Source organism: Nilaparvata lugens, chromosome 3 (assembly GCF_014356525.2).
Source record: "Nilaparvata lugens isolate BPH chromosome 3, ASM1435652v1, whole genome shotgun sequence".
In the NCBI taxonomy this organism is placed as follows: domain Eukaryota; kingdom Metazoa; phylum Arthropoda; class Insecta; order Hemiptera; family Delphacidae; genus Nilaparvata; species Nilaparvata lugens.
Genome location: NC_052506.1, coordinates 53647044 through 53674631, shown reverse-complemented (window position 1 = coordinate 53674631; position 27588 = coordinate 53647044). Strand labels below are relative to the sequence as shown.

Below are 27588 nucleotides of genomic sequence, written 5' to 3'. Positions count from 1 at the left end.
TCCTCAGCATTGGATTTTTTCGTAGCTCTGAGTTTTTTCTTTCTTCAATGAGGTCATCTTTTTCTTTTTTCATCCTTTTTCGTTGCATTGCTTGTTCCTTGTATGGAGTTGAAGTCAAAATTTCACTTCGGCATCCCCTTGTTTTGTACTTCTGATTGGATGTGCTTGGAAGAGGAACCATCAAAAGAGATGACCATCAAAACACCTGATGCCGACATTCCAGATGCTGCAGGTACTGGGACATCAGAGATGACTGGGTCCCGCGGCTCCTTTTGGTTCTGTTGTGTTGAATCAGCTTGGTGTGCGGTGGTTTTGTCATCAGTTTCTTCTTTCTCATCAATCATTGATTTTGAAAAGTCCAAGTCCGAAAAAAACATTCCTATAAAGGGGATAAATTCCTGTGCACTTGAAGCCTGCTTGAGCTAGTTGCATTCTACAAATTTGTGAGAATGCAGTATTCACCAAGCCAGCTACATCCTTCAAACCTATTTTCATGTTAGGATATTTTCTCATCCACTGTGAACAAGCTTCATTGTACGAGTTCTTGAATGGTTTCATAACAGCCCTATCCAATGGCTGTGATTTGTGTGATGTGTGTGGCAGTATGCTGAGCATGTGGATATGATTCTCTTTGGCAAATGAAATCACTCTCAAATCTTTGTGGCTGGAGTGTCCATCCAATATCAGTAAAACAGGATTTTTCTCACTGGGTTTGACTCTTTCAACAAACAATTGCAGCCATTTCAAGAAACCTTCTGCTGTGATCCATCCACTCTTCTGGTCATCAAAAATACTACCCACTGGTGCATCTTTTTTCAAGTCCTGATCAATTTGAATGTGAGGATACACAAAAAGAGGTGGAACAAACAAATCACCAGCAGCATTTATTGACAACAACACTGTCACATTTCTGCCTCTCTCCCCAGATGTCAATTTCCCAACTTGCTTCTTCCCCTTGACTGACATCACTTTGAGTTTATTGGTGTGAACACAAGAAACACCTGTTTCATCAGCATTAAATATATTTAAAGGATTAAAATTGTATTTCTCAATCAGTGCTGTTAAATGATCAAAAAATCGCATCACTTGAGCTTTGTTGAACCCAACAGCTCTTTGTAAGCTGGTTGACTCAGCTGTCCTCAATGAGATATCTTTATGACGTTTCATGAAATCATAATAAAAATCTTTCCCAGCCATCTGTTTCTCCCGATTGAATCGATGTTGGACATTCATTTTTTTAGCCAGTTGGTAGACAAGTTTCAAAAACTCAGCTCTGTTGAGGGGCATGAGCTGATTATCAAGAGATTTCACATGGTCATATAAAACTTTTTCAGTCTCCTCATCAAATGTTCTTTGAAATGTTCCTTTATTCGCTGTCCCAGGTGCAGATGAAGCTTCTCCTCCCAATGAAATTGATTTTATATGGTCTCCTAATGTACTTTTTGGGACAGAATAGGCTTCACTAGCTTCCCTTATGCTCAACTCCTTCATTAACACTTTTTCCATAGCTTTTTTCATATTTTCCTCCTTCCATTTCCCACGAATCTTAGACATTTTTATCTGTAAAATAAAAATACAGCCCTATTGAACACTTTTTCCAGTTATTTTGGTGTCCAATACCGCCCTACTTGCCTCTGTCCGATACCACCCGATTGATGTTCAAAACTAACCTAGTTGCCATTCAAAAAGTAGTGTGTCGATTGCAATCATTTCGTGGGTTTCAACTGCCTACATACTAGAATACATCTTGAAAATAGTAATATTGCAGTATACTTACTCGTTTGTCCTGTGTGAGTCCACAAAACTAACTTCGTGCAAGGTGTTTTACTAGGAAAAACAATAAAGATACTGTGACACTCAAACAACACTGAATACTGTCTTCAATATGGCGTGATTTTGTTTACACTATTAGAAGGAGCAAAACTAAATATTGATAAGTGCTGCTACTAGTGTCATTCACCGCAAACACGTGTTGTCCCATACCAGCCACTGTCCAGACAACTCTCCCCTATATAATATGCCCAGGTACAAGAGTTTTGGTAAGATGAATTACTGCAGATTCCCCAAGAGAAAACCCCTCACTTACTTCTTGAGAAAAAGTTGTTTTCCCCTGATATACAATGAAATCACAGACAATTCCTGATGGGTTTGCCAATACAAATCCCTTGATTCCAACCAGATTAGGTTTGTTGGCACATATTGTTTTATGCCACAAATGCTGGAGAACGGTATCATCATCTCATCTATACATATTTCTTGATCCCTATTTTGATCCCAACAACCTTTCAGAACTCTGTTAACCAATGGACGAATCTTCCAATTTCTATCCATGGCACGTTCTTCTTTGGAAATGTCATTATCAAATACAATTTTGATAGACTTCCTGATTAAAAAAAATCTGTTGCATGACATTGCCCCACTAATAATAGGTACTCTTTACTTCTTCTCCCAGTGCATTCTTATTTTTGGATATTGCAAAACTGACATGATGCAAGAAATTCCCAACCACACCTTCAGCTCATTAATTGATAATTGTAGAGACTTACCCACTATATAAACATAGGTCTGATTTGTTCTCTCCACAATTACATTATTTTAAAATATCATCAATATATTGACTAATAAATCTGTCATCATCCCAGTCATCACAGAGGACAGGATTGTAGGCTGGTCTGCTCAGAAAAACTGGATCTGTTTCAAAAGAGTTTACCTTCCAAATGGGTCCTACGTCCTTTTTTGCCCTGGATACCTTTGGTTTGGGTTTTGGTAGTGATGTGGTTTTCTGTAACAAAAAAATAAAAAATTATTTACCTCAAAAATCAATTCAATTTTATAAACATGGATGACTATCATTAATGAATTTCAAATTCCAAAACTAAAATAAAATTGAAAATGTAATAAAATGAATTAGTAATACAAAGAAATCAGTACCCTTTAAGCAAGGATACTAATTTCAACATAGAATAAACAACTGATAACAGTCATAAGTGCATTGTGACATAAGATGCACAGTCATAAGTTTTTGTGTGATTAACCAGAATGTTAATTATTGGTTATTCATGTTGGTGTGAGAAATCCATGAAAAAGGCATACTCCTGATAATCTTTTCTCAATGCATGGAATCAACATAATACACATTGAACAGTTGTAAACTGGAATTTCAAACCTTTCTTTTTCCCTGTGGTGTTGGAAGTTCATCATCATCATTGGAGCTATCAGGGTTCTCAACCAGTCCAGGAACAAAATCGGGATCTGCATCAGAATCGTCAGGCTCATCATCTACAAGCAGTTGCCTCAGCTGCTCAGCATTGTCAAATGATGGATGTTTCTCTTATTCATCATCAGAGATGTCTATGTCCGAGTTGTCCAAATTTAAGAGTTCATTTAGAATTTCATCATCTCCATTCAGTATATCATCCACAGCTGAAAAAAAATACCAAGCATAAAAGTTTTAAATTGACCAATTTTTCCAATCAAAGTTTTCAATCAAATACAAAGGGTAAGTACAACAGGCAAAGCCCAAAACTGTTTTGATTGACTTTAGGTAATTGCTAATATGGTACTGTATTCATCAATATTTTAAACCTATTTCATGTAGGCCATCTTACAATAAATGTGATGGTTTGAATTAATTAAAAAGAAATAACATTGGGTGCAAATCTGAAATAACTGCAAAAATAAAGTGGAAAATTACTTTCCTGAAACATTAAGTGATATAGACCTAATGTCCTATTAAAAGCACAAGCAGAAATCATCATTTTAATTGCTGAGTCCGAGTGTGCTCAATATTCAACCTCCAAGAAATTCATAAAATATAGGTTCAAAATGCATCAGCTTTCATAATTCATATGAATGATAATATTAAGATAGTATATTGGGCTATTTAATGTAGTTTTAACACAAAAAATAGGTACCTACTTGTCATCAACCGATGGTCTTCCAACGGTTTCTTTGCAGCCATGTTGGATTTAGCTCAAAAGTCTGAACAAAGAGGTTATAACTGAACGGGCTTGTTGCTGTTCGCAGCTGTTTAGTATGCTAAATCCAGTAGTGCCAACACTGTCACTTAAAAAAAATCAGAATTTCCCTCAGACTATTTTTTAAGTTGATGTACTGAAAATAGCACATCAGGACTAACAGAGATAATTTTATTTTGTTGGATAGGACTAGTTTAGGGACAATGAAATGTGATGAAAATGGGACATTAGGAATTTAATAAGTTTTATAAAATCTGAGGGCAGGGCTCAGGAGGTTAATTGAAAGGTGGTCATACTGATTTACTTGAAATGCAGCATATAAATTCTTAATCAACTGAGGATTCTTATAGGCCTATTTTGAACTCTTCTAGATTTCATTACATCAAGTTTTAAGAAAGACCCTTGCGAAGCACGGGTTACCTGCTAGTTTTAAATAAACTATCATTTAAAGAAAAATAAAAATCATCTAAAGAACAATACCATCCATAGTAATAATATATTTAACTACACGTAATGATGTTATGTTAATAATTAGTTAGTAATGATGTATGTTTTTAGTAATAATTCATGTTCTATAGTAAATAATTTGCTTTTGAAATGCTGTTCACAACTGTCCACCCACTGACAGTTCTACTACAGAGTGAGATGAAATGAACTGGGTAATTTTTGGTCAAGTAACTTTCAAAAATACAATATCATACTAAATGAAAAAAACTAACCTGGATACCAAATATCATCATATATGACGACCACCCAGTCTCCAATTGCTAAATCGTCTTTAATTTTTTCCTTGTTTGTCTCATCCTCAGCTTCCTCTTCAGATCCAGAAGATGAGTAAACTTCATCATATCGGACTCGTTTTTTTTTGAGGAAATAGCTAAAATTATGTTAAGGCAAACTGTGAAAGAATAGATGGTATCTAACAAATAAATTTACTAGGAAATAATCAAAATAATGTAATGGATTGAATTGAAGAGTACTAGATTGTAATGAAAAGGATACAGTTCTCTCTTTCCAAAGGACCAGCATTGTAGACTCTTAGATGGTAGTGAGAACATTCATCTTCTGCTGAGCATTTGACAACTCAGTAGTCGCATATTTAATTCTGTGGCATGTTTTCCCAGAGTGACTTGATGACACTTCATTGTTCCTTCAAAAGATTTTATTCCAGGCTTGAGGACTTTTTCAATATTTTCAATATCGTCTAGTGACACAGAAAACAGATGTATGTGTGTATTCTCTTCAAGAGCTGAAAACAGTTTCTCAATACTTACAAGGTCTTTCCCTTCAGCTACAAGCCTATCAGCAGTTCTCTTTAGTGTACCACCGACTCCATCAGGTGCCCCTTTTCCATGGCCACACTCGGAATAATTCCATGTGAATCTGTTTGAGGCATATTTTCTCAAAACCTCTTTCATAAGAAAAAACATATTTCTGTTGCAGTATTGCGTAGATGGACTGTTGCTCAGGAAGTGCAGATTATTGAAATCACCCATGTTCTTTTTCAATTCATTTAGAATGGTTTGAAAATGAGCTGTTATAGCTGGAGCATCATTTTTCAAACTCAGAGAGAGTACAAAAAGAGATAAAATTAATTGGTTGATCATATTGTGTCTTGGCATAGGCCACACCAGTATGCATGGAATACATCATTCATTTGAAGGTTCTGTTTTTAACTCACTAATAGTTCGGTATTGATGTGCAATTTTCAAAGTGTGATTCATGAATAGAGGAATCATATCCAACAGCATTTCGACAACATCTTTTATAGTTCTATTCAATACTTCCTTCACTACTCTCATCACTAACTTCTCTTTGCCTCTTATAACTATTGTTTTCTTATTCCTTTTCCATTGTTCAATTTCTATTTCTCGATTTTCAAATTCATAAATTTCAATTTCTTTCTCTTTGCATCCTTGACATTTTCTTTCAATACAACTTTCCTTCGTCCTTTATCCTTCAGCAGGTAGACAACACAGGGCCTTTACCAAACCGTCAATATCATTCAAATTTATAACTTTGAGATCTTCAAGTTTTTTTATTATTAGCTCAATATTTTCATGTTTTACGCAGAGACATGTCTTGCAGTATTTCATATTGGCCTTGAAACCCAAAAAGGACGAAAAGAACAAAAAACAGAATAAGGTACATTGTACTCATATTCAACCTCAAATTTCTTATGGAGGCTGAATAAACTACCAGTCAGAATCCGTCTCTGTTTCTTTACTCTGAACCGAGTTATGCAGTCCTTTTTTCCAGGTTCAAGCCTGCTAACATCGTCCTGCTCAAAAAATTTAATAACATCACGTTTTATTTTTATATTTCTCGTTTCATAGTTTTTCTGTTTTTTAGAGTACCATATCATGTATGCTTTCTTCATAAATCACCATATTCATTTTGTTTAAATAATTGCCTACATAGTTTTTCATTTTGTTGATAAACCTGTATTTTTTTATTATCCTCCCTGATAAAACTAATGAGAATGCTTTCATTGATTTTCTGGAATGTTTGTTATTTTTAAAATTTTCCTCAATCTGACTGCTCAAAGCATTCGAGAATCTCAACTCTCTTCTAACTCTTGTAGAGACCTTCTCCTCTCAAGAATTTTTGGGTTTTTGAATTGGGAGAGTTCTTGTTGGCAACCTCCTTTTTTAGTCGAAAGAATTTTTTCTTGTACTTATCTCCTCGTTTCTTCGATTGTTTCATCTTTTCCTTGAGTTTCTCCAACTCTCGATAACATTTTGATTTTTTTCTCTTTATCATTTTCTTCCCACTTTCTACACGACCTGTGCCCACCCGGCCAACAATGGGCATATTCTTCATGAGTTCTACAGAGAGATTATTATTGCTCTCAGGAAGAGTAAAAATAATGTTGTTACCCACATCCATTTCCCTTTCATTGCCATCTCTTTCTTCTTCTCTCTGCACTTTCTAACTTTTTCTCTTATTTTTTTCCGCTGTGCTCTTTTTTCCCTCTCATTCATTTCCGAAACCTTTTTTATTTTTCCACTCTCCACTCTTTTTCTGTACCTTTCTTTTTCCTTTTGTAAACTTACCTGATAAAGCTCAGGATCTTCTTTCACTTTCTGTCGCCTCTTTCTTTCACATTCCCTTTTAATTTTTCGTATCCTCTCCTTCTCCTTCTCAGATTCCGTATTTTTCTTCTTTCTGCTCATTTTGATCTATAAAAAAACATGATCAGACTCATGTAAATACAAAATATCAAACTCAATAACACAGTAAGATATTGCCAATATCAATTTTAAAACAAAAAAGACACAGATGTTATTACTTTAAGGAAAGGGAAGTTCAGTGAGTCTTCACTCTAACAAAACAATCAACAGTCTAGCTGAGGATGTGGCAGGTGTTTTGCCATGAAACCATAATACAGTACTAGTTTTGTAAAACGTATCTAAATAAATTGAACCTTGGCAATTTTATTTGACTATAGTATTATTTGATCAGTATTTTCCTAATATTTAATGTTAAGATTAACTAATTAGAACAAATAAATAGTTATTTTAAACCTTGTCAAAATAGTGCTGGAGAAATAGATTTCAATAAAATCCATATTAGGTACCTTAGTAAAATAGAATATAAAAATAATTTCGTATGAATTAACCTCTCTGAAGCCTATTAGGCTTTGAATAGCATCTTGTGCAATGTCCCCATGGATAGGAGGAGTAACCACCGTGGATTTCATGATCCATGGGAGGGAGATACATCCATGTAGGTTACAATAATTAGCTATGTGATGTCATGTGCTATATGACATAACCAACAAATCAAAAACCTTTGAGGTTATGAGCTCTGACAGGTAATCATAATTCGAAATGAAACAACTAAAATGTGATGATGTAATATTTGTGATACAACATTTAATGAGTACATGGAGGTTACAAAGAGAAAATGAACTCACCTGCAAATGAAGTCAATATTACGATTCAAACAAAAATTAAGCATGTTAGCTTGAAACAATCATAAGGCAATCAAAACGGCTGGCTTCCTCTTCACTCACGCATGAACCAAGGTCTATAAATATAGGTCATGACACTCGTGTTCCTTATGGAGCGGCCATTATGTGGGGTCTTTATGGCGGTACATTTGAAATATTCCAATCTGCTCATAACAAAACCATGCATTATGCTTTTTAACCCTTTCATTACCAAATTTCAAAAAAGGAGAAAGAAAATTTTTGGTTGATTTTTATTTATTATCCCTTGATAAATAACACATAGAACCACTTTTCAAATCTCATCCCTAACCAGATTTTGATATTTGGGGATGTTGCTTATAAGCAACAATGGGAGGCTACGGGTAAAATTAATGAGCAAATCAGTTCTTTTTTAATTCTGCTGTACTTGTATATGAGAACTATGAACTACAAACAATATAACATATCTAAGAAATGTCAAATGGCGTAAAAAATACTATATACTATACTATACTATATTATACTATACTATACTATACTATACTATACTATACTATACTATACTATACTATACTATACTATACTATACTATACTACTATACTATACTATATACTAAATTACTTCTCTACTTTGAAAATTATTTACAGTACATTAGCCTACTCTTTCACAATGGAATTTCCTGTAACATTTTTACTATATACTATACTATACTATACTATACTATACTATACTATACTATACTATATACTATACACTATACTGTCTACTATACTATATACTAAAATTAGTTCTCTACTTTGAAAATTATTTACAGTACATTAGCCTACTCATTCACAATGGAATCTCCTGTAGCATTTTTTTGTGGTGGTCAGACAAAGATTGACGTTGCATTTTGTGCATACCATTTGAGTTGTTGAAACTTTACACACTTTACAACGACCCTTACCTAATACCATGTCTGGCAGGTGATGCATGCCATCCAAATGGACATATTTTACTGGAAGAAGACTAACTGAGCTCTTCACAATTTTTGGAACAGTTTCACCCTCCATTGAGCTAGGTCTTCCCTTTTTTATTTGGTTCCCACATCTTTACCTGCCATTCTCAAAGAGAATGCAATGTAGGATTGGAATTGCAGCAAGGAGAATTTGGGTGCAACATTTTTTTGTGTGCATTGTCGCCGGTACAATAACCACCCATTCACTACACCCACTGCCAAACACCAATAGAAAATTCTCATGTACCATTTTTTAGATTTAAAATTGACCCGATACAATTCAATCAACATATCTGCCAGGTCAACGCCCCCCATGTGTTTGTTGTATAGCGATACAACATGAGGCCTGGGAATGTTGATGAATTGCTTATTGGAAGAATTGAATCTCCTACATTCTCCCAAAGGATCAATTGAGGCATACGAGGATACAAAGTTTATACTTTTCCTATCAAACCATCTTGTGACTACAGTATTGGAATTAGTTTCCATCCTCCAGTCTGAAGAACCCCGCCCTTTTTTCTTCAAATAAAATCTGCCTCGGAGCTCAATGGACAATGTCCAATCCGGTCATTTCTTGTAGTGCCAATGAATAGCACACCTTCATCTTTCAAGGTTGCTGAAAGAGGCAGTGATGAAAACCAGTTGTCGGTGTATAATTTAAAATTTTTATTTTTGGGTATAGTTTCAGTGAGAGTGAGAACAATGTCCCCACTGAATCCCAATCCTTGGGGCTCACATGTGTTTTTCCCCACATAAATTTCAAAGTCATACATCATACCACTAGCTCCTGCCCTAGTAAATACTTTGTAGCCCCACTTGTGGGGTTTACTCCTAACATACTGCTTTAAGGTCCGTTGTCACTGGTGCGGCTGGAACGATAGTCGTTGAACGATTATCGGTGGACGATCATCGCTCGGCGATGATCGTTGCAGTGGTCATTGTCACTGATGCGATTAATAAACATTAGTTCAGTTGAGGTTCGACTGTTGCTAAGTGAAGTACTGAATGATGAGTTTAAAGAAACGGCTACTGAGTTATTTGTTAGTTGAAGATTTAGAAGATGAAGATATTTTAGAAATGTTAAGTGTACCACGACTTAACACACATAATATATTCACAAAGAGAACAGAAGAAGGTTACTTCAAAATATTAATAAACAATCATTTGCAAGCTGATGAGAGAATGTTTTCTGAGTTCTTTAGACTTTCCAAAGTTCAGTTTCAGTTTGTGTCTAGTTTAATCAATGAGGACCTTAAAAAGTTGTCTTCAAACTACATTCCATATCCAATCACAGGAGATGAGAAGTTAGCTCTTACGTTAAGGTAGGATATATTTTTTATTCTTATTTAATTTTTGTAAAGCAATGATTTTTTAGAATGATTATAAAAACCCATATATTGTAATAGGAAAAGGTTCAAGTAGAGCTTTTGTTTAAGGAGTGAGAGTATAAAGGTTTTATGTTTCGGTTAGGTTTAAATACATCTTTGCATATAAAAACCCAGCCGCATCATGTTGGATTATTTGATTGCAATGATTACCTAATACAACTGAAATTCAAGAATATTTCATGATGTATGGGACCAGCAAAGGAGGGAAGGTTGAACAAGGGAAAGTAAATTCATTAACTGAGATTGCTCATTTTGAAAATAACACAATTTTATTAACACAAGAATAAACAAGCAGACGCATAAGTTCTGTTCTGGTGTTCAAAATGATAAGTAGAAGTAATTAGAAGAAAAATAAACCTGATGTGAGATATAAACTCCAATAAAATGATAATTATTTTTTGATAATTAATTATTATTTGATAATTTTTATCAAATACACTTAGTCTCTTTAAATCAAATTAAGTCTCAATAAACTAACTCATGAAGTTAGTGAACATTGGAGATTTTCCACTGGGCATATTGTATGGATCCATAATTGTTGTACTCTGATCATACTGCTGGGTAGATAAAGTTTGCCCACCACACTGCTGAGTTTGGCCATATTGGGACGTTGATGACATTAAACTGGCATCAGAAGACGAAGGAGAAGAGATCATAAACATTTGGTTATTTGCAGATGTTCCCTGACGTGACGCCCACATATCGGATTCTATATTTGAAATTAAAGTTAATGTTTCCAACTTAGCTCGCTGTTGCAAGCTAGGGGGCATCTTTTGAACAGTTTTTGCAATGCTTTTAAAAAATAAAGTTATATCGTCTGTTTCTTCATCCTTCTCAAGCAGATTCTTGATAATTGTATCTCTCTCTTTGGAGCGTTTTTCGATTGCAAAACAAACTTTATCGCGGAAAGTAGTTTTCTTTGACAGAGTAGTTTCGTTCTTAGACAAGACTTCTTTGGTGGACACTTGTTTCGGAGGCACAGGCTGAGGCGAGGATCGAGCTGCTGCATCTGTTTGCGTTTCTTGCTCAATTTCAGATACATCGAAAGGAACTGAGTCATCATTTTCGTCATAAGCACTCCCTTCGTTGTCCTCGGTGATGTTGCAGAAGCTTCTGAAAACAAATAAAAAATACTAGGTTTACCTTTACAGTTTACAGTTGGCCCAAAGTATCTGTGCGCATGGTTAAAATTAAAATAAATATATTTAGAAATAGAAAATAATAGTTTCTGAATTTCCTCCGATGTGAAGGTTGAAGGCACATTTTCATCCAACTTACATTATTATATTAACTTGTTCACTATTAGCGTAGATATACTAGCTAGTCTATGTATTTAGTCTATGCTATTATCAGAAACTTCACTTTTTAATTAGAATTTTTACCACTCTCACTTGGCTATAAAAAAAATCGCAGGAGATCCACGAAACACAATACTGTATATAATGTGCCATGTGCTACCAATCACTCTCACTAGTCAACTGATAACTGAAGTAATTCTTACTATGAATGTTAGTTCCATTTTCAATTTCTTTTGTTTATCTAGATTTTGTATCATATTTTCAAAGAAAGAAGAGTGGGAGAGTTACATAGAACAAAAAAAATCAAGAATGAATTAAAGGTTGAAATGAATGAATTTTTCTGCTTCAAGCACAAAAAAATATTTTTTTCATAAAAATCATTTTTCCTGTGCGTGGGCACTCATTCTTGCCCTCTGACCGAGTTTTTGGTCAGATAGAAAGGGAAATTCGAAAAAATGATGTAATCGCAAATCCTGAAGACTACCTCAAAATAATAGAGAATAGATCAAAAATTCAGAGAATGGGTGAAGACTGCAGCATACTGGACTGGATGGGTGAAGCCAAACGAGTTTTCAAGTCCACTGCATCCTGGCATTTCAAAATTTCTTGTAGTAAACGGTTTATTTTCAAAAAATCAACAACAAATGAACGTAATGTCCTCATTAAAGGTGAGGAATACTATAATACCTCATTGAATCATTTCAAATCCATTGCAAAAAAAATTTTGAAACAAGCGATATTAATCCCTCTGAAATTGCAAAAGGAAATGCTATGAATATCAAGCCAGCAAAAATAGGGGATGTTGAATTACATCAGCACTTTGAAAAAAAAACGAAACGTTAACTATGAATAAAATTGAACCAAATATGAAAAAAAACAGCAACCACTCCGTACATAGTTTTAAGTTTTGTGTAAGTGTGTGTGTGTGTGTGTGTGTGTGTGTGTGTGTGTGTGTGTGTGTGTGTGTGTGTGTGTGTGTGTTTGTGTGTGTGTGTGTGTGTGTGTTTGTGCGCATGTGTGAATGTGTGTGCGTATGAATGTGTGCGCATATGTGAATGTGTGTGCGTATGAATGTGTGCAAGAATGATTATAAATATTGACATATTGATTTATTTCAATATAATACCATATTCAATTATTATGTTCTTCATGATATAATATTTAAATTTGTATATAAATATTTATTATATATATTCAAGTGTCCCCACACAGGGTAGCCTATAGGGAACACATATTAGAAATTAGGAAACAATATTGTATTTGATTTTTGGAATGCATTTGATTGTATAATTATTTTTTTTTTTTTTGAATAAAGAAAGAATTTGAATTTTTGAAAAACTTCTCAAAACCCATTATGGAGATGAATGGTCCAGCTTGGAAAAATTGTCTTATTTCAAGGATGTTATCAGTGCTTATCACCCAGCAACGGATCCTGTTGATGAAAAATTGAAAACGAAATACAAATACTAGAGATTAAACTTCAATTAAGTCAAAAAATATTTAAAAAACGTAAAAAAGAAAATACAGATACTTGAGAGATTACTCAGAGTCCCACACTCTGTCCAAGTCTTCTTCATCTAGTTCTTCATTTTCATTACTGTGTCTACTTGTTGGCGGCCTTGTTTTTAGGTCCTTGTAGAACTGATGGTGAATGGGCGGCACAAATACTAAAAGCTCCTGAAGGTTTCTGTATTTTGGAGGAGCAATTTTGACTGCCTCATTGTACAATGGCTTGAGCCCAAAGGTGGCACTTGGTCTTCCTTTTTTTTTTTGGTAGTATCATGCTCTTAGTGAGAAATTCTAAGTCTTCATTCAATGACTCTTTGTAATAGAGTTTGAATGGCTCAGATTTTTGGAGTCTTATCCATTGAAACTTACTTATTCCGGGGATCTTATCAATAACAATGTCATTCATGGGTTCCACTGATTTAAAATCATCTTGAGATATTCTCACTACTTGGAATTTGCGACTGGAACCAGCTACCACATTCATCCAATCCTCAGGGACAATGACATATCGCTGTTTCTTTTTGGCATTTTCAATAATCCCAAAATCCTGATCACACTCCATGAATGAGTGGCCAGAAATCAGGAATTTGTGATCAACGGTTTTGATATTGGTATTTTGTACAATGTACATCCAAAACTTGATAATAAACCTGCTTTTGTTTTGGCCGCCACAATTGTCACTAAATGCAATGAGATGAGTGATGTTAGGGTCAAGTTGTTCTGTGAACTTCAACAGGCATGATCCGATTTCTTGTGATCCTCTTGATCCTTCTCCCTCATGCCACATAAACATTGATGCACTGCCATTGCCTAGATCATGAATATCAAGGTTGTAAGTCCAAAGCTGTCTCATGTAATATACCTTTGAACATGTAAGGAGTGGAGTTGGGAGAGTTTTTTCTAAATCAAAGCATATAGCTTTTGTTGTCAATGAGTTCTCTTTTGCAAGATTTTTAGCTTCTTCTTTTGCTGCCCTAGCCTTTTCTGCTTTACACAGATGAAACTCTTTTCTAGTCTTAGCATCATCAACAATGTTCTGGTTTTGACCATTATCAATCTTATTTTGAAGAATATCACACGTATTACAAGTGTCAGATTGAGGCTTCTTAAAACTAAGATTGTAACAGGTAGTAAAGATATGTCTATAGTAACTCTCCTTAACTGGATTTTCAATGTTTTCTTCTTTGCAGTATTGCAAATAGAGCTCATGCATCTTATGTATAGAGAGTTCATTGGAGAGGTACTTTTTATTAGGGTTTTTCAATCTAGAATAATGACTTGAATAATTGGGAAAGGACTCAATGTGTTTTTTCACGACCTTTATGGTATCATCAGATATCATGTTGCTTGGAGCATGTTTCCCCTTCATGTCTGCATAAGGAACACCTGTTTCATTCCTAGCTTTCAAAACATTATCGTAACGTTTCACACTAATGTCCAGTGTTTTTATAAAAAACATTTTGCAAACCCTTTTGTTCTAAAGCTTTAACACTACACTACACTGACATTTTTGTTTTTTGCTGCATCCCCTTGTTTACGTTTTGGAATAAGTTTTTCCATGCATACATTGATAAACGCACTTTGTAAGTTCCAAGAGTTCAATGACCAATAATTTTTAAAAATAGATTCTCTGTCCTCTTCAGTGAAAGATTTACATTTATATCTGCAATTGTGGTCATATGCCTGTACGCACTTAGCTCGCTTCAACACCTTTTGAAATCCAACATACTCTTTACCTGAATCACGTAATGACTTTGCTTTATTTTTCCTCCAAAGTCCTTCTTTTCGTAGCCGCTTTCTTGATCTTGGAGCTGGGGTTTGAGGCTCAGAAGCAGATGAAGTCGACACATTTCCATCTCCATCAGGATTAAAATCTTGGTCATCATCTGTGTTGTCTGGAGGGCCTGGAACAGAAGATACAACATTGACTTGTTTGAAAAATGACCAGAGATATTAAGGTTGAGATTATTAAAATAGTTTAACTGATGTGGGAAAGTATAATGAGTTTACAAGTAACAGCAAAATATTTCGAAGCCACAATACCTATTCAATAAATGCTAGCCTAACCTAGCAAAAAGGAAAATTTTGTTGCAAAAGTTTAAAAGAAAAAGTTTTTTTGGGGTTACATGTAAACTGTAAAGCCATGTTAGTATAGTTTCAACTGAAAATCCACTACCCTTGAGCTTGTAAAGTTTGTTTAATATTTGATGGTATTAGCTTAAAAACTAACATAAGATAACCTACAAAGTATAACCCAAAAGTTATTAGTTTCACTTGAAATAATCATGTCATTTATTGAAATACTAATCAACATAATAAAAATAATACTTACTTGACATCGAGCTTGTATCATCATATTCCATATTTTGAAAATAAACCTTCTGAAATATGAAAGTCACAGAACTGTCAACTTGAAGCAACAATAATATCAGCTGAACGTGGGTTTGCTTGGAACCAAAGAGATGTAAGCATGCTTGCATCCTTCTTCCACTCAGCTGATGGGCCATTTCTGTGAGTAGTATTTTTTTTCTCCACCAGAATGCAGCATCTGTTACATAGTTCACTTAAATCCTTTTGCCACCAAATAAATATATGTTTCATCTTCGCATTTTGCTATTTAACTCATATTATTGGAAAATGTCACTTACATCCCTCTGGTTCTAAGTGCCTCAATTATAATCTTGATTGAATCTGCAAACGAAAACTGTGAAAGTTCAACTGGAAGCTATCTGTAATCGCTACACTGAAAGTGAGATTATATTATGTGAGCCACGTGACTGTTTTCTGAACGCTCATTGGCTGCTGGAGATAGTCAAGTTTGATTCTAGCTGATTATTGTGGAGATAGTTGTTTTTGATACCAACGGTGAATTTCAAATGCCTTTTATAAAGGAATTTAGTTCAGTTTGAAGCCAACAAACATTCTATTATTATAGAGAATCTATTGAAGAATCAGAATGCACCCATAACCCAATTTCGTCAAAAAGTGGAGATAGCCGAGTTTGATACTAGACGGCTCATGTTTCAATTCGAAAAATGTCAATTCTATGTATTTATATACTTCATGAAACATCAAGGATTTTGAAGGCTGTTATAGTGGCGTACATGAAAACCGATTCTGCGAATTATTCAATGCTATTGTGGAAAGTGCTGGTCTCTGGTGATAGAATAGTTAACTAACACGTTGCTTATAAGAAACTATGGTAGATAAAGCACATAGTACCATGCTAACTGTAGTAATCATGACTTTAAGTTGGCGTTGCTTATAAGCAATGTTGGTAATGAAAGAACAATATTCTGGTTCAGATAATATGTGAATTCAGGTTTTCGATTTTTTAATAATGAAATTTCAATAATAAATGGTTCAATAGGTAATTCATTTTTTTATTATTGAAAATTGTTCTTATTCTTGTAACTTGTTTTGATTCATAAAGCATTGAAACAAAAGGCAAACTTCAAAAAGAGTTTGAAGTTCCCAATGTGAAAATCAATTTAGTTCCTAGTTGGAATCTAAATATTATTATTCTATGGGAAGAATTTATTTTACAATTCAAAGCCAAGCAATACTCATTGAACAATAATTATAACAAATCACATCATGTTGTTCAATCTATATCATAACAGCTGATAAATTTGAAAATTGGTGAACTAGGACCCCATAAAATGGCGATTTTGCAATGCATCACGGGATTGTGTCATGACCTGTATTTATAGACCTTGGAATGAACCTTAGACCAGTTATAGAATAGACACGGCCAATTGTATATTCATACTAAAAGTCGATGAAGCCAACATCTACTGCCAAATACACCCATCTTGACGTCACAACAGTGACGTCACGCATCATATAGACATTGTTGTTAAACATAGCTTGTTTTCCATAGCAGATTATCATTTATTTATGTAATTATTATTTATGAAAATGGTAATCTTCTGTGCAGCATATAATTGCACTGAAATTTTCAGGAAAAAAAGTGGAATATCTTTTCATGCGTAAGTTGAAATTTATACACATAAATATTGTAAGTTGTAACTGTTATATTATCCTTGGTTATGATGTAAGTGAACTCATTGCAGCATGACAATAAATTAGTTTTGTATGCTACCGTACCTTATTATTTTCAAAACACATTATAACTTTAAAGCCGATATCACATAACACATCATAAATTAACAGATATCGTTTTTGCCCGTAGCTAGAAATAACCTAAAAACACTATGAATCTGAAATAGACACAATCTGAAAGTTTTCAATACAATGCGTAACGTCACCGTTGTGACGTCAAGGTGGGTGAATTTGGCAGTAGATGTTGGCCTCCGAAGCTAGACTTCCCAGCGTGTCTATTCTATAACTGGTCTAAGAGAAATAATTATAGAAAACATTTTTGAGTTTGTTGTGTAAGTGTTTGTGGTGTTTAACTTACATTGTTGTTATTCAATGCATTGTTGTTAGCTTGGTTGTGACGTCAAGATGGGTGGATTTGGCTGCAGATGTTGGCTTCAGAGGCTAGACTTCCCAGCGTGTCTATTCTATAACTGGTCCAAGGAATGAACAATGGACAGTGCTGCTATCCAGTGTGCATTTTTAGAACTTCAATAGACTGTCCATGGTGGTTGCGCCCAAACCAAGGGACAACTTTACAATTTTAATTTTGGCTATCAAAATGTGTAATGTTCCTAATGCTATTGGGTGTAGGGATTGATTAATATCATTTATCACTGTTATAAGATAATAATAACAATAACAGTAATATTTTTCAATATATCACAAGTCAAAGTTATAAAAACATGGATGGGGACATCCATGGAGGTTACATTCCATGCGCCTATAAGAGCTTTATTTTGAAAAAAAAATTCCCAGTAAATTCTATTGATATCTTGTAAATACGGTCTTGTTTCTTTCATAAAATATTGGTAAGCACTGATAATAACATTTTCAAAGAAAAAAACCTAGAGGGACAAGATATTCCACTTAATTTTACAATTGCCCATGTGAAATTTATTTTACTACTAGTTGCTACTACCATTTTTTCAAAGAATCTCAGTGAGCAATAAATTATAAACTCATGAAGAATATAATTTTGAATGTATTATGATTATTAGCGACTTCGAAGGTAAATATATGTTGTATATGTCTCTCATTTGTCAAAGATATATAACATAATATTTGATCAGATTTGGATGCTGGTCATTATTAATTTAATGTGTTAGGCTTGTCCAAATTTTTGAAATACAACCCCTCATTTCTTTAAAAACTAAAACTTCAATCAGCCGCCATTTTAGTTACAAGTATCATATAACATTTTTATTGGAGTCATCTTTCTTGGAAAAGACCTTTAAAATGATGTACTACACGGAATGGGTGTTTACATTTAAAATATTCGAGGTACAACCCCCCAAGTCAACCCCTTATGAGGGGTTGAAATTCAGTTGTGCTTCAAAAGGCAGAGTATTTGACCAATAGTTTATGCTGAAATTTGCAGTATTATATCTGCAACAGTCTCCAACTTATTGAAGGGTTCCCATAAATATGACTCTGACTCACTCTGTATAAAGAACAACTAGTTTCGACTTTCAAGCCATTTCCAAGTTTTTCTAAGAAAAAAGAAGAATATGTCATTATTTCAATATCAATGGAAGCTATATAAATAGAATTAGGATTTCTGTTGCAGATAGTGTCATTATTATTATTATTATTATTACTATAATTTACATTAGCAGTTCTATTTATATAGGTTTCATTGAATATTTGAATTATTATTATTTTTTGGCTAGAATTAAAAAAAATGACTGGTAACTATTTAGCTAAAATTATTACGTTCTAAAACATGCAGTATTACAACCTTGTATCCCACTGTAATTGATGTTGAATTCATTCAAATAATGTAATTACAGTATAAAACATTTGTACCTGAATTATTGAATTATCACTCAAAGTTGAGGAAAATTAGATAAGATGTATTACTTTCAAATTGATGGTCTGGTAAGCATTTATGAAATTTTTAATATATTCTTTCTTTTCACTTCTAATTAAAAGAGAAACTGTGTTTATATTATATCATATTCATACTCTGCTTTAAATATGTCTCAACTGAATAATTTAATCAAACCTTTGAATGAGGCAAATATTTCTTACATACAGTCTGGGTCCTGTAGTTTTGCCTATCGGCGGAGAGCAACTAGACTACAGTACTACCCATTCAAAAACATCGAACATCATTCTGTAGGTAGCTTCCTCCATCTAGGGATCTAGGTACTCTGGAGAATATGTTTTTTTATTAAAGTAGGAATATCACCCCGCGAACCATATCTTGTCTATATATATAGTATATATTAATTTATCGCCTTTACTTTGTTTTTACATACTATGTAATGTATGAAGTTCTTGAATAAAAATGAATTGAATTGAGTAGTTTCAAAGGCATGGAGGCAAAGCTACGGGACACGTACTGTATTTCATTGTTATTACCCCAAATTATTTTCAAGTACTTCATAGAATGTTAAAACGCTTCATAACTTGTATCTGATACTTCTTAATCATTAGCAAGGCATAAATAAAAATCTGATAATTTTGTTGAATTCTTCATCATAATGGATAAAATAGGTCATTCATTGTGTTCAAATTCACTCTTTTTCACTTTCAATTTCAACTTGGAATAAAGAAAACTTTTGAAGTGAAATACTCACTTTTTAGCTATGACGTCGTTTCGACCTGTTGTTGGTTATCTGACTCAGAAAACTGGCCCTTACTTCAAGGTTATTGATAGTATTTCGACTACAGGTCAAAACGTCTTCAAAATGTTTCACTTCAAAGGTGTTTTTAATTAATCACACCTTATATTAACATTTTTTGTTATACATTGGTAGTAGAACAATCAATTTTGTAATAAATGTTTGTTTCAAATTTATGTTGATAATCATTACTTGTTTTGAACGATTTGTCTTCATGTACATCAAGTTTTCAAATCCACTAATAAAATTTAGCAGGTTACCTTACAATAAATTCCATACTGCATCTGTGTAGATGAAAAATATTCAGAAACTCATATTACTAATATTTGATTGTATTTGTGTCAGATGTTTGTGTACTGCTTCTCTGAATATAGCCCACTCGATATTTTTTTTCAATTTTCCTTAATCAGAAAATCATGATAAAATACACGATATACACTTATATCACGATCTAAGGCTGGGGTTGCACCAAAAGAGCAAATGCTTATTCTGAACAAATATCATTAGAAATCTGGATAAAGCCATTTCGAAAGCTCTGAAGCCATGAGAACTATAGTTTGTGTAAAACAAGTTGAGACTTGGCCCTCCATCCGAAGAAATTACAGGGTTGCCAAATCGTGTAAAATTGCAACTTTCTCAAATTTCCAATCAACGTCAGAATTTGATGTATAATATCATCCCCGATATCCTAGTAATGCTAAAAAAAGTTTCAGGGTTGAAGGATTAAAAGGAAATTTAATTTTTATTATAAAATTGGAAACATCGCAAAGATTCGTTTTTCTTTTGAATATCACTTCTCTCAGAATCATGTAGCGTCGTAATGAGTGATAATTTTATATCAAATGAACTGGGAGACTGTCTCCTTTATATTGGTGTCTGGATCATTTTCATACGACCCATAGTTATTTTTCAATCAATAATTATGTTTGTCAATGTCGAGACATTTCGAGCAGAAAACATGAAATCCTCGACATACTAGAAACGTTTTTGTTTCAAAAGATAAGTAGGTGGTGAAAGCGAGAAAATTTCTCAGAAATAGATGAAATTATTTCTCCAATTGTCAAGCATACTCGGAAAAACGTATTTTGGCCTCTCAGGAGTTTCTAAGTCAAGGATAGCGGCTGAATGGTGTGCCACCATTAATATACTATCAACTGGGATAGCTGGGATCAACAAATTCAAAATACAGAATGATTGAAAAATTCAGCAACTGCAAGCCAGTAGTCCAGTCACTATATACATTGGTGCATGCAATTTATATTGTAGTTCTGATTTCTTAATATATTATTTGGGTACATAAGAGGATTCCAGAACCAATTTCTTCATGCAAAATTTCCTTGTGCTAGATACAGAGTGGCCCAAAAACATCGTATTTTCGGCTCATTTTCCAGTTTTCAGCTATTTCTGCCAAATCTTGTAATCGGACAGAAAAATTTGCTCTCGCCTTTTTTCTAGATTTTAAAATTCTGAATAAAATGAGATCATTCGGAACTCTTTATCTCCAATAAGAACTGAGTTATGATTTTTCAAAAATGAGTGAAATTTGAAAAAAAATCAATTTTGATGAATTTTAGTTCTTGATCAACAATATCTTCCTATTGTTACCATTCAGATGTATAATTCTAAATCCCTCTGGGCGTATTTTTGTGCTCTACAATCTGAGATCACGTAGAGCGCTCTATTTCATATAGATTTCCAGGTACACCTGACAATAATGCTCCTTGTATTGTGAAAAACACCTAATTTTCAGCTTCGAGGCTGTAGTATTGATCGAGGCTACTGATTAGAATCAGAATCCTCACTTAAATCAGCACTATATTGGCTCACACCACAAATGTTTTTATAAAAGTCTCTGTATTTGGGTTCCAAAAATTCTGTCATAGATAGTAGGTCCTTCTTCTTTTCATCACTCAGTTTTCTTTCTTGTAAAATCCGAGGAAGTCCAGTATTGATTGGCAAGCCACTTATTTTCTTCCCCTTTCTAATCACCTTGAAAGCTTTCCATTCGACCAGTTCATTATGGGAGTATTTAATTTCAACTGTTCCTGGTTGAATGCTAACAACCCGCAGATTAGAAACTTTACTTAGTTTGAGGTGATCAGTTTTGATAAACTCTTTGGCTAATGCACCGAAGTCAAAAAAATCATTTTCACTCATCTCAATAACTTTGAAAGGGTTTTGTGGTCTAGCACTTATTGTCACAATGTTCCCCAATTCTTTCGGAATCATTGCCTTCATTGTTCGTTTTCGTTTTTCGATAAGACCAAAGTCCCTATCACAACTCATATAGCTATGTCCAGAAATCAGGTACTTCAACTCTATCACATCGAAGTATCCCTTAGCCACTAAAGAAATAACCGCCATCAAAATCATACGGTTTTTATTTTGAGCAGCACAGTTATCTCACCATATACTACAATATGCCTATTTGTAATAAAACCAGATGACATTACTTTAAAAAAGCAGGAGGCGACTTCACTACCACCTCTCCCAGAAACACTTTCATCCCACATGCACAATGTAGTTGTCATTATTCGAATTATTATAGAGACAAAGATTATAGCATGCTAGCTGTCGAGAATAAAACATTGATGAATGAGTAAGAGTGGGAACAAACAGTACTTGTTGCAGATCAATGTTAACTGCACACATGGAACTTCCTGGTAATTGAGATTGTTTAATGTCATATTCCATCAGATCGTAAGCTTTTTCAGAACGCCTAAGATGGAGTTCCAAGTTTTCACTAGCCTTTTGCTACTCAATGGGGATGGATGAAGCTTTAACTAACACATTCAATTTATCGTACGTTTTGCATGTATCAGTTTTTGGTTTGGAGAATGACAAATTTTTTAAATCTTCTTTAAAAACCGTTGTGTAGAACCGGTAAGTAACACGGGTATCTGGGTATTTTTCTTTGAAAGAAAGGAAAAGTTTATTGTAGTTCAAGTCGGGACCAAGTATTCTTTCGAAGATTTTCTCCTTGAGTAGTGGCGGCTCTCTTCTCTGGGGAAGGAAGTTATATGGTCTCTCACCAAATTACGTTCGTCATCAGTAAATTTAAATTTGTGTTTATTTGCACCTTCTGTTTTTCCCCGCTCATCATTGTACACTAGTTTACCCATTTTCTTCTTTTTCTGAATAGTTTTTATTTGTTGAGAAGTAACAGAAAATATATCTTGGAATGTTTTGCAACAAATTCTAATATGATTGCCAGTTTCATCTGGAATTGTATACGAAACTGTTGTTTGTCTCCTGCTCTCGGATGGACTTTCATAGGTACCATGACGGCGCCTGCCTATGTTTATCAGTGTTAGTCGATTTAGTAAATAATTTCCCTGCTCCTTTTGGTCCAATTTGTAAAACTTTGTAAACAGTTCTAGTTTATAATCACTGGATAGTTTACCACAATCGAATTTACATTTACACGTTTGTTGATGAGATGGAGGAGTCTTTGCAGGAACCAATCTACCAGTTGATATTGTGTAAGGCTGCCCTCTCATTCGTGAAAGCTGTCGAGATTTATTCACTCGTTTGGTTTTTGTAGGGGATGCGGAATCATTCATTTTTCAAAAAAAGAACTCACAGCAAAATATTAATAATGCGACGCGTCACCTGTTAGCACGCATGGACACCGAGCGCTAAACTAACCTCAATATTTAATAGAAAACGGAAGCATGGCGGCGGCACTTACGTTCTTCACCAGATCTGTCAGCCGGTACATACGCTACTAGCGCTACCTTCCAACGTCTCTCCAAACTCATTAATTTTTTCTGGCACTTGGGAGTGTTACCAGGTTACTACCCTTGGCACATACTATCTTCTGAGCTAAAAATCTCGATTTTCACATTTTTGGCACTTACGGTCTTTACCATTTACACTCCTCTGTTTCCATGAAATTTTAATTATTCAGTATGATGAATGGAGGGTATTTTTAACCTTCACGCACATACGTCCAATAAAATCACATTAGTGCATACGTGGGGTGCTACTGACACCCCACCCCATTTTTTCAATTGGATTCAAGTTAATTGCTTATATACTCACCAGAATCATCTCTTTTGACATTTTTAAGTATTCTTGTTAATGGGGCTAATGAGAAATTTTAATTTAATAATATGAATATTATTATAAATGTTTTTTTTGGAAATGAGATCTTGTAGGAAAGAAGAAAGCAGATTAAAGATAAAAATATTAACATTTTATTAGCAGTAGCTTAAAAAAATCAATAATAATTTTGTTTTATTCAAATTTAAGGTATTTTTAATTTTCATTTTAATGAGCATTTGGCTGTTATTGATATTTCACATCTACTTTATTTTCTGTCCATGTTATTCATCATCATTACAGGAAACTTCAGGGCTTTGTCTGTTCTCCAAACATTTTTCACAAATATTTTTCATATGGTTCAAGCACATGAAAAGTTGGCAAACGGTGCATGAAAATTTTGTTTTTTTGTCTGATTTCCTGGGGCACACAACACATCTTCCAGAAGTACGCTGAGTACCAGAAGTCGATGGTTGCGATGGTTCAATCCTGGCTGCTTTTGCTGCTCTTCTTCTAATTTTTGTTGGTAGGTTCTTGTTGAGTGCTCTTTGTTTGATGTGTGGATCCATTAGAGAAAGAGACAGATTATGAAGAAATTTCATCCTACCCAGTAGATCATGTCCATTATTGTAAGCTGTGTAGATGATGAGTGAATTTATTCCAGCGATGTTAATTCTAAAAAACACAACTAAGGGCCAACGTTTGCACTTCCGAGCAACACTGTAAGTTGCACACAGTTTATCAACAGTGTCAACACATCCTTTCGTTGAATTATAAAATGTTATTATTTCAGGCTTAAAATGGTCACCTGTTGAATCAATGCTGCTTGATTCTGGGTGCATGCTCGATAAGAGAATTACATTCTTTTTTTTGGGAATATAGGATAGAAGTGTCATAAATTATCTTTATATGCAAACATTGTACTCTTCTCAGGTCTTTGACTTACATTGGTGAGCTCTTTTGGAATTTGTGGTTTGTTCTTTCATAGCGTACCAACAAAACTCAATTTTCTCTGAAGAAGTTCTTCAGTCAATTGTACAGAACTGAACCAATTGTCAGTTGTGGTATTCCTTCCAGTTCCAATAATAGGCTCAATCAATCTAAAACAACATCTCTAGCAGAATTGGAAATCTTGAAGGGTCCATCAGGCTGCTTACCAGCATAAACCTCCATATTGATTGTGTACCAAGTTTTAGCATCACAAAGAGTTTGTATTTTCACACCATATTTAGCTGGCTTGCTGGGAATATATTGCTTGAAGTGACATTTTCCCCTGAAAGCTGGAAGCTGCTCATCAATAGTACAATATTCAGAGATGGCATACGCATTTTGACAATTGAATATGAACTTAGTGAACATATCTCGAACTGGAGCCAATTTATCCTGTGCCTTTCGCAAATCACGATCATTTATGTCATAAAATCTCAAGCATCGCATGATGAATAAAAATCTGTTCAAAGACATGGCAGTAGAAAATATCTGTATATGCTCCCAGAGATCCTTTAGGTTCTGTTTGCCACCACGGAATGATCCAGCAAGTAGAAGAATACCGATTGCTGCACGTATTTCAATCTCATCTGTTAGTCTACAAAATCTCTTATTTACATAATTAGGCTGCACTCTCATTATATAGATATTTGTACAGTGAGAAATCAGTTTGATCAAATCATCATCAAGTAGCAAATTGAAACAGTCAATTGGTGTTTTGGCATCCCTAGAAACGTGTTTTGGGCCTGCTGACTCAGTAAAAATATTATGTCTTCTGGTTCGAACATTACTATATATGATGGAAATTTACACCATTTAGTTATTTTGTCCTTATCTATCATGAAATCATCTTCTTCATTATTTAGTTGATCATCACTATCCTCTTCACTGTTCGACTCTTCTGATTCACTGTTATGCACAAGTTCTAGATCATCTTGATGTAAATTGATTTCTTACTATTTATTGTTAATTGCCTTTGCTTCAAGAATTGGACAATTGACTGTACTCCAGTAAAAGCATTTATTTCTAGACTATCTAATAAATAATTGTTAAAGATAAGCGATGTGTCATCAGCAAACAACAGAGCTCTGTGATCTTTTAACTCTTTTGGTAATTGGTTCACATACAACAGAAACAGTAAGGGACCCAGAATTGAGCCTTGAGGTACTCCAGCCTGGACCTCCAGTTTTTGAGATTTAATTTTTACTATTTCATTCCCATCCACCTTGGTAAGCTCAACACACTGGTTTCTACCTATGAGATATGATTCAAACCATTTTAGTTCTATACCATTCACACCTACAGTTTTTAGTATTTCCAATAATATTCTATGGTTCACACAATCAAAAGCTTTGGATAAATCAAGAAATATTGCGGCTGCCTTCTCACCTGAATCTATTATATCTATTAGTCTTTCAACAAGGGATACTATTGCAGTCTTAGTAGATTTCCCTTTCTGGAACCCATGCTGTTCATCACATATGAAATTAATTTCTTCCAGGTGCATCAATAACCTATTTAAAACTACTCTTTCAAAAATTTTACTTATTACATTTAGAATACTAATGGGTCTATAATTTTCAACTCTTTCAGAATCACCGCTCTTGAAAATTGGCAAAATTTTTCCTTGTTTCAGATCATCAGGGAAAATACCCTGCTCTAGTGAAGTATTAAGGAGATGCAATAAAGGGTCCAGTAATTCATTTTCACAATCTTTTAAAATTTTGCTTGAGACCCCATCCAATCCTACTGTTTCTTTGTTATTCAAATTTTTTATTATTCTTGACAACTCATCTCTTGATAATGGATGAAATTTAAATACCTTTTCAATTGGCTCAGCATTTAATGTAGTTGTATTATAAGTATTAGTGTTCAGTGACTTTTGGAGATTATATGCAACCTGTTGATAATATTTATTGAAAAAGTTACAAATGTCTATACTATCATCCATATAATTTCCATGTTCATCGATTATCCTAGGGACATTAGTAACTGTATCCTTTTGAGCTGCTCTCCTATTTCTATTAATTACCTCCCAAACAGCAGAGTTAAAATTGGTACTAGTTGTTAATATTTCAGCTGTTTTCTTACACTTAGCTTTCCTCACTTCTTTTGCATAGTTTTTCTTTAGACATTTGTATTTGACCTCACTCGGAACATCCCTCACTAATTTAAATTCCTCATAAGCTTCCCTAACAATATTTCTTTGAGTAAGGATATCTTCAGTTATCCATTCATCTACTTTGTTTAATTTACTTTTTACTTTGACTTTTTTATCGGACAGCATACACTAATGTGAAATCTTAGAGTATCAATGAATTGCTTATATTTGTAATTTAGGTTACAACTGTTATAAACACTACTCCAATTTTCTTGAAGCAGTTTCTGCTTCAAACAATTTATATTTCCTAGCTCATATTGCTGAATTTCTTTCACAAAAGTTTTTTTCTCTGCTTGGATTCTGGCCCTGCAACTTAACATCTAAAATTTGATAGTTATGATCTGATAGATCTGAGCTACCTAACCTGACATTAGAAAGTTCTAGATCATCTTGATGTAAATTGATTTCTTCCTCCTGGTGGCCTTCATCTTCTGAAGAATCAGCAATTCCATCACTTTCATTTTCTTTCTGATCATCATTTAATAAATTATACAGTTGCTGTGAATTTAGACTGTTGATATCCATTGTTATTTTCGAAGAAAACCCGAAACTTACATATTG

The 27588-nt window shown here is 34.1% G+C and overlaps 1 protein-coding gene across 1 annotated transcript; it reads right to left on the bottom strand.

Annotated features, from left to right (window-relative positions):
• Positions 1 to 965: 965 nt before the first annotated feature.
• LOC120350247 (hepatoma-derived growth factor-related protein 2-like) lies at positions 966 to 27588 on the bottom strand. The gene is made up of 7 exons (XM_039422829.1): positions 27423 to 27588; positions 25678 to 25806; positions 14798 to 15008; positions 11194 to 11410; positions 7034 to 7159; positions 2711 to 2782; positions 966 to 1001 (listed from the first exon to the last, which is right to left on the bottom strand). The coding sequence occupies exons 1-7, from the start codon at positions 27550 to 27552 to the stop codon at positions 966 to 968; spliced, it is 921 nt and encodes a 306-aa protein (XP_039278763.1). The 5' UTR covers positions 27553 to 27588.

What these genes read in the sequence shown, in the direction of transcription:
- LOC120350247 (XM_039422829.1), bottom strand. Translation starts at nt 27,552, where the DNA reads ATGGATATCAACAGTCTAAATTCACAGCAACTGTATAATTTATTAAAT. An exon ending in AAGGTGTTGAAGCGAGCTAA is followed by an intron (nt 11,411 to 14,797) that starts GTGCGTACAGGC and finishes ATTTGTTTTCAG; the next exon opens with AAGCTTCTGCAACATCACCG. An exon ending in ACGTAGGACCCATTTGGAAG is followed by an intron (nt 1,002 to 2,710) that starts GTAAACTCTTTT and finishes CTGATGAAACAG; the next exon opens with GTGTTTCTTGTGTTCACACC.